The sequence below is a fragment of the Oryctolagus cuniculus genome, chromosome 1, assembly GCF_964237555.1.
Source record: "Oryctolagus cuniculus chromosome 1, mOryCun1.1, whole genome shotgun sequence".
Lineage (NCBI taxonomy): Eukaryota > Metazoa > Chordata > Mammalia > Lagomorpha > Leporidae > Oryctolagus > Oryctolagus cuniculus.
In genome coordinates, this window is record NC_091432.1 from 221,239,150 (window position 1) to 221,258,046 (window position 18,897).

An 18,897-nucleotide genomic window follows, 5' to 3' on the forward strand; every position below is an offset into this window, starting at 1 on the left:
CTCTCAAGGTGCAAAATCAAAGAGTATGTTTGAAGAATAAATAGGAGAGAAATAAAGGATAGATAAATCCTAATGAGCAAGGGAGCTCATGGCAGGGGATGTGGTCATAGGAGGGAGACAAGAAAGTTATAAGGCCACAGGCTTCCTTTCAAGCTTCAGAAGACATTAAGACAGTTTACAAATATATAATTCAAATATGTGTGTGTGACTATGCCCTTCCTGTCATATAAACATGATTATAATTCTTTCAATATGATTATAGCTAACTCAACTATACCAATGGGAAGTCTCGTTATCAACATTTTGTGGCCTTATTCCTTTACTTTCAAGGCACTTACAGGTATTAGAATATTACAGGTAGTATATTTAATTCTTAGTTTTTTTTAATATTAATCAGTCTCTCTTCAAAATTTTCTGTCTTACTTCTTCAGAACTCAGACTTGTTCAAGGTTATACTGAGGAGATCCACAAAGTTACTTTGTAAGAATGCAGTAAGCAGGACCAGTGCTATGGCATAGTGGGTAAAGCCACTGCTTGCAGTGCCGGCATCCCATAAGGGCACCAGTTTGAGTCCTGGGTGCTTCACTTCCAACCCAGCTCTCTGCTATGGCCTGGGAAAGCAGTTGAGTATGGCCTAAGTCCTTGGGCCCCTGCACCCATGTGGATGGCCCAGAGGAAACTCCTGGCTCCTGGCTTCAGATCAGCGCAGCTCCAGTGGTTGTGGCCAGTTGGAGAGTGAACCAGAGGATGGAAGATCTCTCTCTCTCTCTCTCTCTCTGTCTCTCTCTGTCTCTCTCTGCCTCTCCTTCTATCTCTGTGTAAATCTTTTAAAACAAGAATGCAGTAAGCATTCAGTCTGCAGGCCGTATATTCTATGTTGCAACTACTCATCTGTGTGTTGTAGTGTGAAAGCAACCATAGACAACACATAAATGGATAAGTGTGATTCTGTTCCAATAATAGTTTACTTGTACACACTGAAATGTGAATTTCATAAGATCTTCACTCACAAAAAAACTTTGTTATTTTGATTCTTTTCTAACTTAACTTATTGATAGAAAAGAAACAGAGAGGATTTGGCCCATAAGCAAAAAATAATCTTAGACTCTTGCTGTACTGACAGCATTGAGTTATAGGAGGAATATGTGTGTGTGTGTATGTGTGTTGTGTGTGTGTATGTATGTCTCCACTTTTGACACAATAATTCCCTACTCCTTTATTCTAAAGTACCTCATCTGGTGAGCAAGTCCAGGGGAGATAGAAGTTTTCTGTATGCTGGTACATGGCTAGTTTGCTGTATTCTCCAGTTCTGGTGAATCAATATTCCCCAAATACTCCCTTAAAATAGTGATCAACAGAAATGGTTGAGTGAAAACTCCAGCTCCCTCTCCTCATTGATCATCCTGAGGCATGTGTTCCAAATTAACCTCAAAGGAAGATTTAGTTTCTACTGTCATCAATGGTAACTTAATTGATAGCTCATTCTCTACTGGTCACCACTCTATTCCTGTTTCATTTCTCACTCACCTAATAGGATGACTTCCCTAATAAGATATTTAAACATGAATATTTGTCTCATAGGTCTACTTCTAGGGAAACTCCAGCCAAGTAAATGGGCATGGAGTACCTCTGAACAATCCTGTTCAGTGATGGCCCCTGTTTGAGACAAATAATGGGAGATTTGGAAGTCTTCCTGCAAGTGGTTAGAAGTTAACGCTGTCCTCAGTTGCCTGAAATTTATCACTGACAAAAGGGATTTGATTGACTCTTGCAGTTCTAGGAGGCAGAAATAGATTCATCAAATGCAATTTATGGAAAGCTACATCTCAGAAAAAGGAAAAAAGTCTTCATAGTTGTATGTACTATGAATTATATTGGTCTACTTCATGAGTCAGTGAGTTATTAATCAAGAGAAATTTACCTGGTGACTAGTTAGTAGGAATATTAAATATTATCCAATTATCTGAGTGAGATTAAACTCGTGTATAGCTCACACTCTTATGTTCTTGGATCTTGAGATTAAATATAGAAATCCTGAACCACTGGGAAGTGTAAACAAAACAAACATCAGAAATTGATGTATCAGAGAAAAGAATCCTTATTCAAGTGGTGATGACAGAGTTTAGGAAATTGTTTTGACCAAAACCTCATAACTGTTTTCATAGAATAGTTTCCCAAGGGCTCTGAAATTGCTAACGTGGGAACAGTGACGCATAGCCTCGTCGGGCACAACTTCGTACCTGCAGGTAAGCTGGTCCTGAGTTAGACAACCATAATCATCACCAGCAAGAATTATGGCACAATTATCTTCCTCTATAGGATATTTTGCTTTCTTTCTACCCAGAGGAAACTGTGAGCAAATACCAAAATATCGTATTGGTTTCAAAATCATGTCAAATATGTATTGGGGTAACATTCTAGTTATCATCACCTGTTGCAAACCTCTGTCTTATTTTAAATCTTATTAGTGTTGTACTCCTTGAAAAACCCACTTGACTATGACATGTGGTTAGAAGTTTTTTCTTATTCTCTAGGAAATTATGTTTTAAAATTTCATTTGTGAGCTGGCAAGGGTGATAGAGACCAGGGAGTGACCAGAAAAATAACAGAAACAGAGAGTCTCTTTTATTTTTTATAAAGATGAAAGCCATTTCTTAAACATTTATTTATTTATTTGAAAGGCATAGTTACAGAGAGGCAGAGAGAGAGAGAGAGAGAGAGAGAGAGAGAGAGAGAGGTCTTCCATTTGCTGGTTCACTCCCCAGATGGCCACAATGGCTTAAGATGCACCAATCTGAAGCCAGGAGCCAGGAACTTCCTCGGGGTCTCCTAAGTGCATGCAGGGACCCAAGGACTTGGGCCATCTTCCACTGCTTTCCCAGGCTGTAGCAGAGAGCTGGATGAGAAGTGGAGCAGCTGAGACTTGAACAAGCACCCATAGGGGATGTCGGTACTGCAGGTGGCGGCTTTACCTGCTATGCCACAGTGCCAGCCCCAAGAATGGACCACTTAATTCTGTAGCTAGAGATGTTTTCAGAGAGCATCATAACAAAAGTTTGTTCTTCAGTGTCATAGAATGGGGAAAATGAGATTAACCCTCAAACCACAGTAAACTGACCAAAAAATCTTGTCTCAATTCTATTCCTCCTTTATCAAGTAAAAACAGGTAAATCAAATACCTTCAATGAGTTCCAGTTTTGCTATCTGTAAAATAAAGGGGTTGGACTATTGATTGCTAAGTTCTTTTAAGCTTTTGGATTTCATTTTGTGGCAGCTAAGCGTCTATGTTCCACATTGGGGTGTTTGGATTTGACAGCTACTCTGGCTCCTGACTCCATCTACTTATTAATGCAGTTCTTAGAGGCAGCTGTGATTGTTCAGTTAATTGTGTTCTTACAATCCGTGTGGGACACCTGGGATGCCCTGGAGTGTGTTTCTGATTCCTCGCTTCATTCCTCCCCTTGGAGCCATTGCATGCATTTGGGGAGTGAACCAGCAGATGGAAACACTCTCTCCCTCTATCTCTCAAATACATGTAAAAAATCAAATAAAAAGGCCAACGCTGTGGCTCACTAGGCTAATCCTCCATCTGCGGTGCTGGCACCCCGGGTTCTAGTCCAGGTTGGGGCGCCGAATTCTGTCCTGGTTGCTCCTCTTCCAGTCCAGCTCTCTGCTGTGGCCTGGGAGTGCAGTGGAGGATGGCCCAAGTGCGTGGGTCCTGCACCCTCTTGGGAGACCAGGAGGAAGCACCTGGCTCTTGGCTTCGGATCAGTGCAGTGCACCAACTGCAATGCTCCGGCCGTAGCGGCCACTTGGGGGGTGAACCAACGGAAAAAGAAGACCTTTCTCTCTGTCTCTCTCTCTCTCACTGTCTAACTCTGCCTGTCAAAAAATAAAAATAATAAAAAATTAAATAAATAAAAAGCCTAAAAAGTGTGATTTACAGTTTCATTGGTTATTATCTTTTTTCCAAAGTATATTTCCTATATATTGATTCAATAATGTGAGATGATATGCAAAACACACACACACACACACAAGCACAGACATATATATGGTGAGAAAAGTACAGAGATGGCAACCAAACATATATATGTGTGTATGTATATATATTTATATATATACAGATACCACTATAAATATGTGTTTATGTACTTATGGATATATATATATATCAATTATACAAAATATGCCCAAGCATGTATATGCATATATATTTATATATGTTTATCTATCTACCTATACAGTGTGTATTAGAAAGTAAGAGAAAAATCTGCAAAATATCTAATGGAATGGGGATACCATGTCAATATAACTTAGAAACAGAGAAAAGAGCAAGCCCCCTTCGTCAATTGCAGAAAGCTTCCAAAAGAATTAGAACCACACTTTTACTTAACTCAGCATTATTAAAGGATTTATGGATTTATATTGATAAGGAGTCTATGGTTACATTCCAACAAAAAGAAAAAGATATGGGCCGGCGCTGCGGCTCACTAGGCTAATCCTCCGCCTAGCAGCGCTGGCACACCGGGTTCTAGTCCCGGTTGGGGCACCGGATTCTGTCCCGGTTGCCCCTCTTCCAGGCCAGCTCTCTGCTGTGGCCCGGGAAGGCAGTGGAGGATGGCCCAGGTGCTTGGGCCCTGCACCCCATGGGAGACCAGGAAAAGCACCTGGCTCCTGGCTCCTGTCATCGGATCAGCGCGGTGCGCCGGCCGCAGCGCGCCGGCCGCAGCGGCCATTGGAGGGTGAACCAACGGCAAAGGAAAACCTTTCTCTCTGTCTCTCTCTCTCTCACTGTCCACTCTGCCTGTCAAAAAAAAAAAAAAAAAAAGATATGGACATAGACAGGACAAAAAGACAGGGTTCCCATACTCCGGTACACTTCCCAAATGCCTGCAATGTCCATGGTGGGGCTGGGCTGGAGTTAAAACTGAAAGCCAGGAATTCAATCCACATGTGTGGGATGTGCATTGGCAGGAAGCTGGAATGAGGATCTAGAGCCAGATACCAAACCCAGTTATTCCAGTGAGGAACTTGGGCATCTTAATCATTAGCTACATGCTCATTCCCTTCATTTCTTATATTTTAAAATTAAAACATTTAATTTTTGTATTTGTTTGAGACACACATGGAGAGGGAGAGGGAGGAAAGAGAGTGAGAATGAGATGAGACAGAGACACAGAGAGAGAGATCTGCTGATCTACAACCTCAAATACTTGCAATGACCAGCCCTGAACCAGGATTGAAATTGGGAGCCAGAGACTCAACCCAGGTCTCTGTATGAATGGTGGACCCCAATTACTTGAGCTATCAACACTGCATCCCAGAATCTGCATTGGTTGGAAGCTGGAGTCAGGAGCCAGAACTGGGAATCCAACCCATATTCTGCAAAGTAGGACAGAGTTGTCTTAGTTACTAGGCTAAATGTCAACTCCAGGACCCCCCCCCCCTTTCTTTTTTGGACAATGCTTTTAATATGACATTAAAGTCATTGTGATAATGAGCATTGGGCAGGAGGTTGATAGCTAGATCAGAAGACAATCTAAGCTGACTGATTTCAGCAGTCAACTTTTGCAGGGTGTCTATTTTCATCCAAGTTCTAGGAATACCTGCAAATTTGGAAAATAAAGTTTATCAGGAAAATCACTGCTAGGAAAACAAATAAAATGTGGTGGTTTCTACTTTCAAGAATTTGACAGCATGCTGAGAAATAAATATTAAACAATAAGTTTAATTATTGAAATGTATGGTAAGTTCAGAGTTACAAAAGAAAAACGGTGTGGGAAAGGAATGGAGCACAAAAAGAGCAGACAGCATAAAAAACTTGATGGCATGGAAAAGCGACAACTGGGTGAGTGTAGGGACCATAAGGAGTCAATGTGATGAAGCATGAAGTGAGAGACAAAGTGTGACTGCGGAGAAGACAGAAACATCAGACTGAAAGATTTAAATACTATGTTAAGGAGATTGGAGTTTACCATGTTTTATGCAAAGAAGTGGCAGGATCTTAATTTGCATCTGTTGGAGGATAGTTTGGAGGGAGACCAGACTGGAAATAGGGAGAGAAATCTCTCGGAATCATCCAAACATGAAAAAGCGTGAGTCAGAACACAGGCATGAAACTAGTAATGGAGAAAAGAGGGTTTCTTGTGACCACCGTAGCAAATTCTCTCAAAATTATCACTTTAAAACAACCATGATGTATTCTTTCTCAGTTCTGGAGACCCAGTGTCCAAAATCAAGGTTTTGACAGGGTCATACTGCCTCAAGGAGTTCTGGGAGTAAGCCTACTCCTTGTCTCTTCTAGTTTTTGAGGTTGTCAGCATTGTTTTTTTGTTTTGGGGCTTTGGTCACATTGTTCCAATCTCTGCCTCTGTCTTCACATCACTTTCTCTTTGTGGACCTTGGAGCTCCCTTTGCCTTTCTCTATTTTAAAAAAATGTTATTTATTTGAAAGGCAGGGTGACAGGGGCCGGCGCCGTGGCTCATTTGGTTAATCCTCCGCCTGCGGCACCAGCATCCCACATGGGAGCCGGGTTCTAGTCCGGGTTGCTCCTCTTTCAGTCCAGCTCTCTGCTGTGGCCAGGGAAGGCAGTGGAGGATGGCCCAAGTGCTTGGGCCCTGCACCTGCATGGGAGACCAGGAGGAAGCACCTGGCTCCTGCTTTGGATTGGCATAGCTCCAGCTGTAGTGTAGTGGCCATCTGGGGAGTGAACCAATGGAAGGAAGACCTTTCTCTCTGTCTCTTCTCTCTCACTGTCTAACTCTATCTGTCAAAAAAAAAAAAAAAAGTCAGAGTGACAGAGAAAGAAGGGGGTGGGGGAGAGAGGCACACACACACACACACAGAAATCTTCCATTCACTGGTTCATTTTCCAAATGGCCACAGTGGCAGGGGTCAGTCGAGGCCAAAGCCAGGAGACTAGAACTCCATTTGCATCTCCCAAGTAGGTTGCAAAGGCCCAACTACCTAGATTATCTTTCACTGCTTTCCAAGGTGCATTAGCAGGGAGCTAGATTGGAAGAAGAACAACTGGGACTCAAACTAGTGCTCTAATATGGGATGCAGGCATTGCAGGCAGTGGTTTAATGTGCTGAGCTGAAATGCTGGCCCCTCTCTGCCTTTTTAAAAATACTTTCAATGGCATTCAGGATCCATTTGAATAACCCTGGATAATCTCCTTATCTCATGATTCTTAACTTAAATACTTCTTCAAGGAGTATTTTTCCAAATAAGTTACCATTTAAAGCTTAAGATGTGGTCATGTTTTTGGTGTTGCCATTCAGCCCACTACAAGGACAGTCAGGAGACATGTATAAAATAGAAAAAAATATAGTATCAAAAAAGACCATGGAGAAAAGTGAGATCTGATATAGAAAATTCTAGCTTAGATAACTAGGTAAATGATAGTGTTATCAATTGAAGTTGAAAACATCAAAGGAGAACAAGTTTGTAAATCATGCTATGGAGTCTTATTTTGGACCCAATGAGTTTAAAGTTTTCTTAGTAAGCCAAGTAAAGACATGATTCTAAAGTAAAGAAAGTAGTTTGACTGGAAATAAATGATTTAGTAGCCATGATCAACAAATAAGCTTTGGAGCCAATGAGCTAAGTCAGAGTAAATGTGTAAGAAACTAAGCAGTAGGTCCATGATGCAATCCTAAGGAACATACCACATTGTAAAAAGGCACAAAGTACTAGGAAATATAACAGAACCTTAAAATGGACAGAGTAATATGGTCATACATGAATTGCGAAAAGGCTGAGTATACAGCTACGGATGCCAAGAAAAAATAAAATACCAAGACACAAATACTCCAAAATGTCAAATTCAGCAGACTCCTAATAATAAGAGTAGACATTTCCTGACTACCAGTTCCTGTGCTAAATCCTGAAATCCTCATAACCGTCCTGCATGGTAGGTGCTGTGACTCCACTTAAAGACAGGAGTTGAGATTCATAAAGGAGTTTTTGAATGGAAGTGCAAAATTAGTCAGTAGTATACCTCAGTTGAAATACAGGTCTGACTCCAGAATATATGACATTGGTCTGTCTCCTGTCTTTTTTTTTTCTTTTCCTTAAGATGTATTTATTTTATTTGAAAGACAGAGTGACAGAGAAGGAGAGACAGAAAGATCTTCCACCCACTAGTTCTCTCTCCAAATACCCACAACAGCCAGGGCTATGCCAAGGGCTAAGCCAGGCAGAGGCCAGGAGTCAAGAAACCCCTCTAGGTCTCCCATGAGGGTGTTAGAGATCTAAGCACTTGGACCATCATTTGCTGCCACCTAGTCCCACTAGCAGAAAGCAGGATCGATCGGAAGTGTGGAACAGCCGGGACTCAAACCCAGCACTCTGGTGTTGCATGGGGGCATACTCAGAGGAACAGATGTTTGCACTGACTCTTTAGTCTCCGTTTTCTCAGCTGAAAGATGTGGGCAATAAACACCATTTAGAGGAGTAGTGTAGATTAAATACAAGTGAAATCCTAGGAGCACTTTGTAAACTATTAATTACCACACTAATTATTGGTTTGTTATCTTTAGAAGGATATACACAGGAGATGGATTGGTTGGAAAGGGGCCACAAAGAAGCTAGAAGTCATCTATTCATGTGGGTGACTAAGTTCTCTAAGCTGTAATTGGCAAGAGATAAATAGGGAGTGAGAGAATCTTAAATCATAGAAACTGTTTCTCAGGAAACTAAGTGGCAGACAAACATGGTTGTATTTTTCTCCCTTTTATCTATCCTCTATCAAGGGATAAATCCAGCTCAAGAAACTTTCAGCTGAAAGCAGAAGGGGCAGTCAAAGCTTTCATATGTTGCGTATGCCAGAGAGAAACGGGATTAGATGAGATATGCTGGTATATGATGAACAACTGCCTCATCAATTTAACATTTCCTAACTTCCTGGGAAAGTTGTGGAATTGGAAAGAAATATACACAAACAGGTCTTGTGAGCTAGTAAAAGCCAACTCCAGCAGACATTGGTCAGATGTAAAAGAAACTTTTGATTAGACAGGTAATATTTTAATTCTCATTTCAGAGGTGGAAACAGGCTTAGCAGGATGGAAAGACTTGCTTTAATTTTATGCTGCTAATACACAGGAAAAGCAGTAGGTTAAAGACAGTAGGTACACATGCAAATACTATGTGGCATATTTTATACCTTTACCATACAAACTTACATTGTATCTTTATTACATTTATATTTATTATATATAAAATATGTGTCTTTAGTATCTTCAATGGCTCAAGTGTTGAGCTGCCAAATCCCATAGTCTTTTTGGTAATGTTTGAGGTAATGTTTATTTATTTTTTAAAGTTTTTTTTTTTAAATTTCAAAGCCAGTGTTACAGAGTGAGAGACAGAGAGAGAGAGAGAGAGAGAGAAAAGGGGAGAGAGAGAGAGAGAGAGAGAGAGAGAGAGTTATTCCATTCACTGGTTTACTCCCCAAATGGCTGCAAAGGCCAGGGCTGGATCAGGCTGAAGCCAGGAGCCAAGAGCTTCATCTGGGTCTCCCACATGGGTGCGGAAGCCCAGAGATTGGATCATCTGCTGCTGCTTTTCCAGGCACATTAGCAGGGCGCTAGATCAGAAGCAGAGGAGCTGGGGCTCAACTGGCACTCATAAGGGATGCGGTCATTGCTGGTGGCAGCTTAATCCATTTTATACCACGTTGGCTTCTGTGGTAACTTTTAGTTAGTTACTTCTGATTATGTCTATACCTCTTCCTGGGAGGCATAAACTGAGGGTTTCTGTTTTAATACTATTGAGGTCTAAAAGGACTGAAATGATTAATAAATCTTTCTAGTAAAGATTTTGGACCAATTGAGAAATAAGTCAAAACATGAAGGCAACCAAAATTCAAAATATAAAGTTTGTGATATATAAAGTTGATATTAAAGAAAATGACTTATAATACAAGAAAGTGGTCCTTCCAATACTAAATCTCATTGTTAACAGATTTTCATATCCACTGACAGGTCATGATAGGACAAGACATGTCTTTCATTGCTAACACTTAAAGGACTAGACAGAGAGCAAGTGAGAGATGAGGAAGTTACTTAAGCCTAATTATTCTTTTTCAATTCACAGAGAAGTGACTCCACTTCTCTTGGTAAGGGAATTAATCACAAGCCTTCTCAAACCTTTCCAAAAAAAACCAGAAAACCTCTCTCTCTCTGCCTTTCCTTCTCTCTCTACATAACTCTTTCAAATAAATAAATAAATCTTCAAAAAACAGAAGAATGAAAATTCATTTTATGTACAAGCATTGTTCTGATATTAAGATCGCACCAATAAGAAAATGATAGACCATTATTATTTGTGAATATAGATGCAAAAATTCTCAATAAAATACTAGCAAACTGAAACTTGTAATATAAAAAAGATTCTATACTATAAGCAAGGAGGAGTAATCCCAGGAATGCAAGGTTGGTTGAGCATAATAATTAATTATCAATATAATATTAATTATATATTTCACATGATAATCTTAAAGGATGCATAAAAATCTTTGACTAAATCAAACACTTTTCCATGATAAAGGCATTCAGCAAGTTGGAAGAGGGAAAGATCACGCATAAAATGACATGAAAGAAAATACTAGTATCGGAAAATAAATCTCCCTCAAAAAAGTGTGAATGAAAGCAAGCAGTCGGATTTTCCAACACTTATTTCAAAAGGACCAATTGGCAGATATGACAGTTATGATTGAATAGAACAGAGGGACATTTTTGAAGCACCCCGAGATAGGTTGCATGGCATAATGGGATGAGACTTGAGTCCCAGGCTTGAGTTATAGATAAATGATTTATAAACTGTGTGATATTGAGGCATCTTAAGTTCTGTGATACTCAGTTTCCTCAATACAATAACATTTAATTCCCAAAATTGTTGCAAAATCAGAGTTGATTTGTGTGAAGAGGCTAGTACATATCAGGCTCAGGGTAGCCACTCCATAATGATAATTTTATTATGATCAATATCTGAGGTGAGCAGGATAGTGGGGCAGGATAGGTAATCAAGCTGGCTAAGGAAACAGCCACTTACAAAGAAATTGAGTGGAACAGCAGTCAACAAAAAAGAATTATGGGTCCTATGGGTCCTTCCAGTTATTTTCATGACAACTTGTGCAATCCTGAATAAGTCATGAATTTGATTCTGGCCTCCACTTTCCTCATCTGTGAAATGGAACAGGTACAATAAGTGATCTTGTCGTCTCCTTTAACTTTAAAATCCAGAGACTCTACAAAGGGGAGATGGTGCACAAGGGAGACTGGAGAATGTCAAACTGAAACCTCTTGATTATAATCATAGACCTTGTTTGAATACAAGCTCCATTTTGCTTTCACCAAAGTTAACAAGAGGAAAGAACATCCACATGACGTCACACTCCTTTTTGGCTCTAAAAGGCTTCCAGATTGTGTCTAATTTTAAACCACTTTCTGGAGGCCAAAGAGGTGTTGGTGGACAGCTTGATGATAAATCTTTCAGCACACATAACTCCTCTTGTCATCTTGGTGTGAAGAACGTGAGCACTTCAAGCTTCCTCCTCCAGAGTCGTCAATCCGGCACCTGTCACCAGCATCTGACTCATTATAAAAATATTTAATTCCTCCAAGATCAATTGGCAGAATGTCCATAGTGAAGATAGAAATGGTACAGGGAAGATGGAAAAGGCTGTTTTGCATAAGGGCTTCTGCTTGGCTCAGAATGCAATAAACCTTCTTAGAAGGAAGCCAAACCAATGGATTCCTTCATAATGACTATCACTGGCATCATTCTGGGCATCACCGATTTCCCTAGCCTCACAGTTCCTCGAAACTGTCTTCTGTGGGAGTCTTTACTTTCACTTCACGTATTCAAAGTCACAATTAAAACACTGGTCATGTTTATATTGTTCCATTTCAAACTCAGGATGTCCTCTTTATTCTAACAACCTTAAAAGAACTTTGGTAGCTTCCCACACCCATAGAGTGATGTTCAAAACGCTTACCCCCAGACATCAGTTGTCATCTGTCTTCAATCTATTTTCTCTACATCAAGACATTTTCATCACTATGAACTAATCATGACTCTTGGCTTTATGTTCACCTTATTCTGTAATGTCTTATTAAAATATTTCTACTTCAAAGTCTTTCAAGCTTTGGATTTTCCTACGATTTGGAATGTCTGTTCATTATAGGATGTTTTTAAGCATTTCTGACCTCTGTTCACTAGACATTCAAGTTGTGGCAAACAAAAGTGTTCCCTGGGGGTGATGGTGGTGATGATGGTGGTAAATAGGCCCATTGCTGTAACTTTAAAAACCTCTAAGGCCGGTGCCGTGGCTCACTAGGCTAATCCTCCGTCTGCGGCGCCGGCACACCGGGTTCTAGTCCCGGTTGGGGCGCCGGATTCTGTACTGGTTGCCCCTCTTCCAGGCCAGCTCTCTGCTGTGGCCCAGGAGTGCAGTGGAGGATGGCCCAGGTACTTGGGCCCTGCATCCCATGGGAGACCAGGATAAGTACCTGGCTCCTGCCATCGGATCAGCGTAGTGTGCCGGCCGCGGCTGCCATTGGAGGGTGAACCAATGGCAAAAGAAGACCTTTCTCTCTGTCTCTGTCTCTTACTGTCCACTCTGCCTGTCAAAACACACACACACACACACAAACCTCTAAGAAAGCTGCCATATCCAATTAAAAGGAGAAATGCTCTATAGAATCTTTTCTCACTTTTCTAGAGAAACAATAATTTCCTCCTGTGAATTTTTTATAAATATGGTCAAGAATACTATGCTGCAGTTGTTTCAGTAGGTACTTGTCCCTTCAACTAGACTGAACTTTTTTAGAATAAGGTCTGTATTTTATTCATCACTGGATTATTATCCCTTATCATAGTACCTAGAAATTAAACTATGGCAACAGATTAAAAATATGTTAGTTATTGTATCTTTATATTCCCAGAATGTTATTCCTATGACATATATAGTGTGTATTTTTTTATGAGGAAGATAATTTTTCCATTATATAGAAACATTTGCAGTTGCAAATGAGGAATATAACTCACTCTGAACAGGGAAAAACAAGGATTTTAATGGCACATCTGTTTGGAAAAATCCATTTTTACTTTATGTGTAGCTGGATGCAATTGAATAAATTCTAAACGAGCAAGGTAACATGCTGTTTTATAGATTAGAAGTATGGAGGGGCTGGCATTGTGGTACAGTAGGTTTTGGTGCAGCTCATGATACTGGTATCTTATATGAGAAGCAGCTACTTTGATTCTGAACTAGATTTCTGCAAATGTGCCTGATAAGACAGCAGAAAATGTCCTAAATACTTGGGTCACTGCCACCTGCATGGGAGGCTAAGGTAGTTTCTGGATCCTGGCTTTCTCCTGACCCATACCTGGCTGTTGCCGCTATTTGAGTAGATGGAAGATCTTTCTGTCTGTCTGTCACTCTCTGTCTCTCTCTTCATTTCAACTGAAAATAAAAAAAAAAAAAACCTTTAAAAAAGAAGTATATAAACATGAATGTAGAAGATGAGTAAATTTCAGCATACTAACCCATATCAAAGAGTTAGGTCATGGCTTCAGGATGGGATAAAATGACAGCAATTTCATTCAAGTTTACTTTAATTTTGATCCTCCTAATTCCTCTATAAATAGAGAAAATAATACACTTGAGATAAAGACTCAGGTGATGGGTGTGGATTTTCATTATCTCTCTCTGATCTCATAGAAATGTAAACAGAATGCGCTGACTTGCACATACTGTGTAGAGTGAGATGTTTTCCAAGTCAGAGGACCTTAAAATGGTGCGATTTTATAGTTCTAGCTACATCAGTCCCTAGAGACAGCTCACTTTAGGCAATTATTCTGCTATTAATCAGTTCTTGCCATCCAAACTTAATGTCTGGGTTCTGGGCCTTGAACTATGCTAGCAGTGAGTAAATCAATCACTCTTTAATTTTGTATAGGTGATAGGCCTAAAATTTTAAATTTATTTTTTCTTGTATTTCCTTTGTAAGTGAAAGTCTAGCTATTGATAGCACAGCAGACTAGCAGGAGCTTAAAACCAGGTCTTATAACACATGGTTGGTATGTATCCTCAGTGTCAATCAAAACTGCAAGTTTCATAAGAGAATACAACAAGTAGGGAATGGAGGTGAATTTCCTGGGACAAAAGTAAGGTGAAGGGTTTCTGGGGATCAGGAAGGGGTTGTAACTTGAAAATAGCATACTAAGCATCTCTTAATTCAAATAAGACTTCCTCCGAGCCACAGGTACAAGTCTTGAGCTTGAGAATATTATAGAGTGGGAAGTATTCAGACTAGAAGTGTGGCAACCTAGGTGGTATCTATTTTGATGGCACTTTAGTAAAGTCATGGGCTCACAGAATAACAGAGCTAAAAAGGATTTAAACTATAAGTTTCTATTTTCTTGTTTTTGATGGTATAGGCATTGGTCCAGAGAGACAAAATGGCTGAGCCCAGAACTGGACAAATAAAATCAGAATTAGAACCAAGTATCTCCCTTGATGTTCATAATGTTCTTGATACATAGGTGCTATTATGATCATCTCCACTTGAGCATAATCTCCAAAGTAAATTGAGATTCTAATGTGAATATGAGGGTTGAAATTACAATCCTGGAGGTACCATTCCAATTGTAAGCTCAAATTGATTTTAACATTGCCTGTAAAATAATGAACCAAAGATTAATGGGTTTTCTTGTTCTGTGACTGCCAACCATTGCCTCTGCCTCATGGACCGTTCCTCAGAAACCAACTTATGTATCATAGTGAGCTGAAATGACAACTGTCTTCTGGGAGAACCAAGACAGATGCACTCTGAAAAACAGCCTTTTGGAAAGGCAAATGTCAGTCACATAATAAGGGTAAGCTATGAATTCAATAGCGAGCTTAGGCATTTAGTCACATTATCTCATTTAACCATCACAATCACCCTCTGATTAGATTTTGTCTTGCTTTACAAATGAAAAACCAGGACTCTAAAGGAGGGCATGATCTGCTCAAGCACACCTAGTTATTAAGTGGAGATTCAAATTGATATGTAATGTCAAGTCTGCCTTCTTCCTACGCTCCCTCCCTGGATGACTCCACTCAGAGTAGCAGAGTAGGAACAAAGACAGATTGATTCATTTGCCTTCTAAACTTAAGATTAAATTCGTACAGTTCCCTAGTCATGTGTTTACCTCTTGTGTGCCTTTAGCTTCTGCTTCCTCAATATTCCACAGAAAGCTGAAATCCAGCTGGAGCTTGGTCCAAGTCAATACACTTGTCTGTCGTCTCTAGGCTCCAAGTTTGTTCCTTCCCAACAGAATGAAAGAGAACCTTTATTTCTACTGAGACTCATAAGGTCTTGCCTTTTCTCATGGTCCAGAAATACAAGTCTGCAGTTAGCTGTTTGACTTTCCTAAATTCCAAATTTTATAAGTCATACTGAAGGTGTGGGGAATATTTTTAAGTCTGAAAATAAGAATTTGATGATAGGTGAATTGAAGTCATTTATAATATGTTGGAAAACAGAAATAGTCTAAGAATGAAATATTTCTGGATCCAAAAACTAGATCTGCCACTTGCTATCTTTTTTTAGTGTAAGCAAAATTTCTGCCTTTCAGAGATTTTCTCTATATCCTAGCCTGAAAAATGAAGATAATTATGGCTACTTTATTATTGATATAATCACGGTAATAGCATTACAAAACAACATAGTTGTCTTAAGCACTGAATTATATACAATAGTTGTGTGCCTATTATGGGATCTGTGGTAGTACGACCCTTATTAGTATCAAATATCATCTACTAATTATTGAGGATTACTATTGTTAGACTCAATTTTACTCATGTAAAAATTAAGGGTATTATTCCCTGTGGGATTGTAGAGATTATCAAATGAGGTACACAGGAAAACACCTAACATAATACTATTGAGTGCTTAATGCATATAAACTGGCAAATACTAGAGAAAAGTCAACCATTAAGTTTCAACACATAAACTTTATGTGTCACTTTCTTCCTGATAGTTAGTATGTGTTGCATCTCTGTGTGGTCACATTATTTGAATATTTGCACCAGAAAAAGGACTGATGCTAGAATCCCACAATAAGAAACTCAGTCATTGAGCTAGGGAAATGTGTTTAAATGCCATGGTTCTCCCTCCACCTTGTGGCACCGGCACACCGGGTTCTAGTCCCGGTCGGGGCGCCGGATTCTGTCCCGGTTGCCCCTCTTCCAGGCCAGCTCTCTGCTGTGGCCAGGGAGTGCAGTGGAGGATGGCCCAAGTGCTTGGGCCCTGCATCCCATGGGATCCCAGGAGAAGCACCTGGCTCCTGCTTTCGGATCAGCGGGGTGCGCCGGCCGCAGTGCGCCAGCCGCGGTGGCCATTGGAGGGTGAACCAACGGCAAAAGGAAGACCTTTCTCTCTGTCTCTCTCTCTCTCACTGTTCACTCTGCCTGTCAAAAAATAAAAAAAAAAAAAAAAATTAAATTAAATTAAAAAAAAATGCCATGGTTCTCTAAGGAAATAATCAGAGATGAGCACTTGTCTGATCATCACAGTGTTACTTCAGTATAAATATGTCATTAAACCCCACAATCTACCATCAGAGAACTGTAAATTAAATTATGAAATATCCATATAATTAAATCTTACGTTGCCAATAAAAAGCATCTTACATAGAATCTTTGGAAACTTGTCTGATCATTGGCATCTCCTATTGCAACAGAAGTATAGGGCTCATCTTAGACTTACTGAAAGAAGGTCTCACTGACTCAGAAAATATCCATGAGGAGAGACTGGCAAAATGTACTTTTATTGGGTGTCCCAAATAATTTTTGTGACCAGGCAAATTTAGAAAATTCTTTTATAGAAAATATTATTTAATATGTGCTATAACTTTACATTTTTGCAAAAAGTAATTTTAAAAATACATGTTAAAGATATATAATTAAAAACTATATTTTTTTAAAAACTATATTTTTAAAAATATATATTTGCTGTGTTGAAATGACCATTGCAGTAGTTACGAGTGTCAGAAAACCTGGTTTAAATCTCAGACTGATATTTGTTAGTTATGTAACACTAGACAGGTATTGAAATCCACTGTCCTCATATCCTCATCTTTAAAGTGGGAATAATAAAGGTATATCATTGTGAAGATACAATAACATGAATAAATAGTTAATTGTGTATGTTAGTGGAGATATTTCCACTTCCAGTGCGTGCTACAATGACATCCTTAAGGTCTTGGGTAGGTAAGGTGGTACAGATTACTCTACCATCATCAACTAGAAAACTAGACAAAACATAGTAAACAGGCCGTTTGCAGAAACTGGATAGAAGTCAGTATAGGGTCTGTGAGCTTCAGGTAAATGGGGTGAGTCTTATTATTGATGATGTTTTCTGTCAAGAATTAGTAGAATTTTCAAGGGCCAATGTTGTGTCAAACTGGGTTAAGCCTCCAAATGTGATATTGGCATCCCATATGGGTGCCAGTTTAAACCCGGCTACTCCCTTTCCCTGCTAATGCACCTGGGAAAGCAGCCAAGGATAGCCCATGTGCTTGAGCTCCTGCACCCATGTGGGAGACTGGAAGAAACTCCCAGCTCCTGGATTCCGCCTGGCCCAGACCCAAGTTGTAGTGGCCATTTGGGGAGTGAACTAGAGGATGGATGATCTCTCTTGTGCTCTCTGTCTCTGTCTCTCTCTCTCTCTAATGCTGCCTTTCAAATAAATAAAAATAAGAAAGTTTTCAGACTGTGAACAGATTCCAATATTCTTGCTGTATTTAAGAGATTGATAGTTTGAAAACAAAAGTGCTAAGCATTTGTGAAGCTTTTCTCCAAGAGGAGAAAAAATTCAGTAATCTGCAAGAGTCCCTGTGAGTCTTTGGCCAAATACAAGGCAATGGGTGCACAGTGAGAGAGAGACAGAGAGAAAGGTCTTCCTTTGCCATTGGTTCACCCTCCAATGGCTGCCACGGCTGGCGCACCGCGCTGATCCAAAGCCAGGAGCCAGGTGCTTCTCCTGGGATCCCATTGGGTGCAGGGCCCAAGCACTTGGGCCATCCTCCACTGCACTCCCTGGCCACAGCAGAGAGCTGGCCTGGAAGAGGGACAACCAGGACAGAATCCGAAGCCCCGACCAGGACTAGAACCCGGTGTGCCGGCGCCACAAGGCGGAGGATTAGCCTAGTGAGCCGTGGCGCCGGCCATGATGAAACCCGAAGAGGCTGGAGTGTAACAACTTTGGAAGAAAGAGAATTTACCAAGAAGCTGTAAGATGAACAATTGCAAGCTCATGCAGGACTGGTAACTGTCCATGCTTCCTCAAGCCAGATTTAAGGGAGTGAGGCACTTGAGTCAATACGTGAGTCATTTATTAGAGACCCTATAAAGGCCATGTCTTCACAGTTAGCCTAAATTAGCCTTACAACAAAGAGTAATCTAGTTCCTAAGGGAGCAGAAAAATAGGCTCTGAATTAGAGATACACAAACCATAACCGAGTCTGGCTGGACCTCTGTTTCTGGGAAATAATGGGCACAGTCAAGTCCATTGTTTCCTGTGTTTACATGTTGCCTGTAGCCAGACTACCACAGCAGGATTGAGTATTGCAACAGAGATTGCACAGTTTGCATACCTAAAATATACAAACAACAAAACCAATTATAACATAACCTAACCCCTAAAAGAGAGAAATGAAGCTAACACTTTTCAGCAGAATACAACAAATTCCAGCTTACAGCAATGTAAAACTGATAATTTTCTTCAGTGTACAAAAATTCACTAGACGGGCAGGCACTGTGGCAGAGCGAGTAAAGCCGCTGCCTACAGTGCCGGCATCCCATATGGGCGCTGATTTGAGTCCTAATTGTTCCACTTCTG

The 18,897-nt window shown here is 40.2% G+C and overlaps 1 protein-coding gene across 1 annotated transcript in view; it reads left to right on the forward strand.

Moving 5' to 3' along the window:
* Positions 1-11,387: 11,387 nt before the first annotated feature.
* Positions 11,388-18,897, forward strand: part of LOC138846216 (cytochrome c-like) — an 82,340-nt gene continuing 74,830 nt past the window's right edge. The window contains exon 1 of the mRNA XM_070061408.1: positions 11,388-11,537. Coding sequence (XP_069917509.1) covers positions 11,388-11,537 — 150 coding nt within the window. The remainder of the gene's footprint in view (positions 11,538-18,897) is intronic.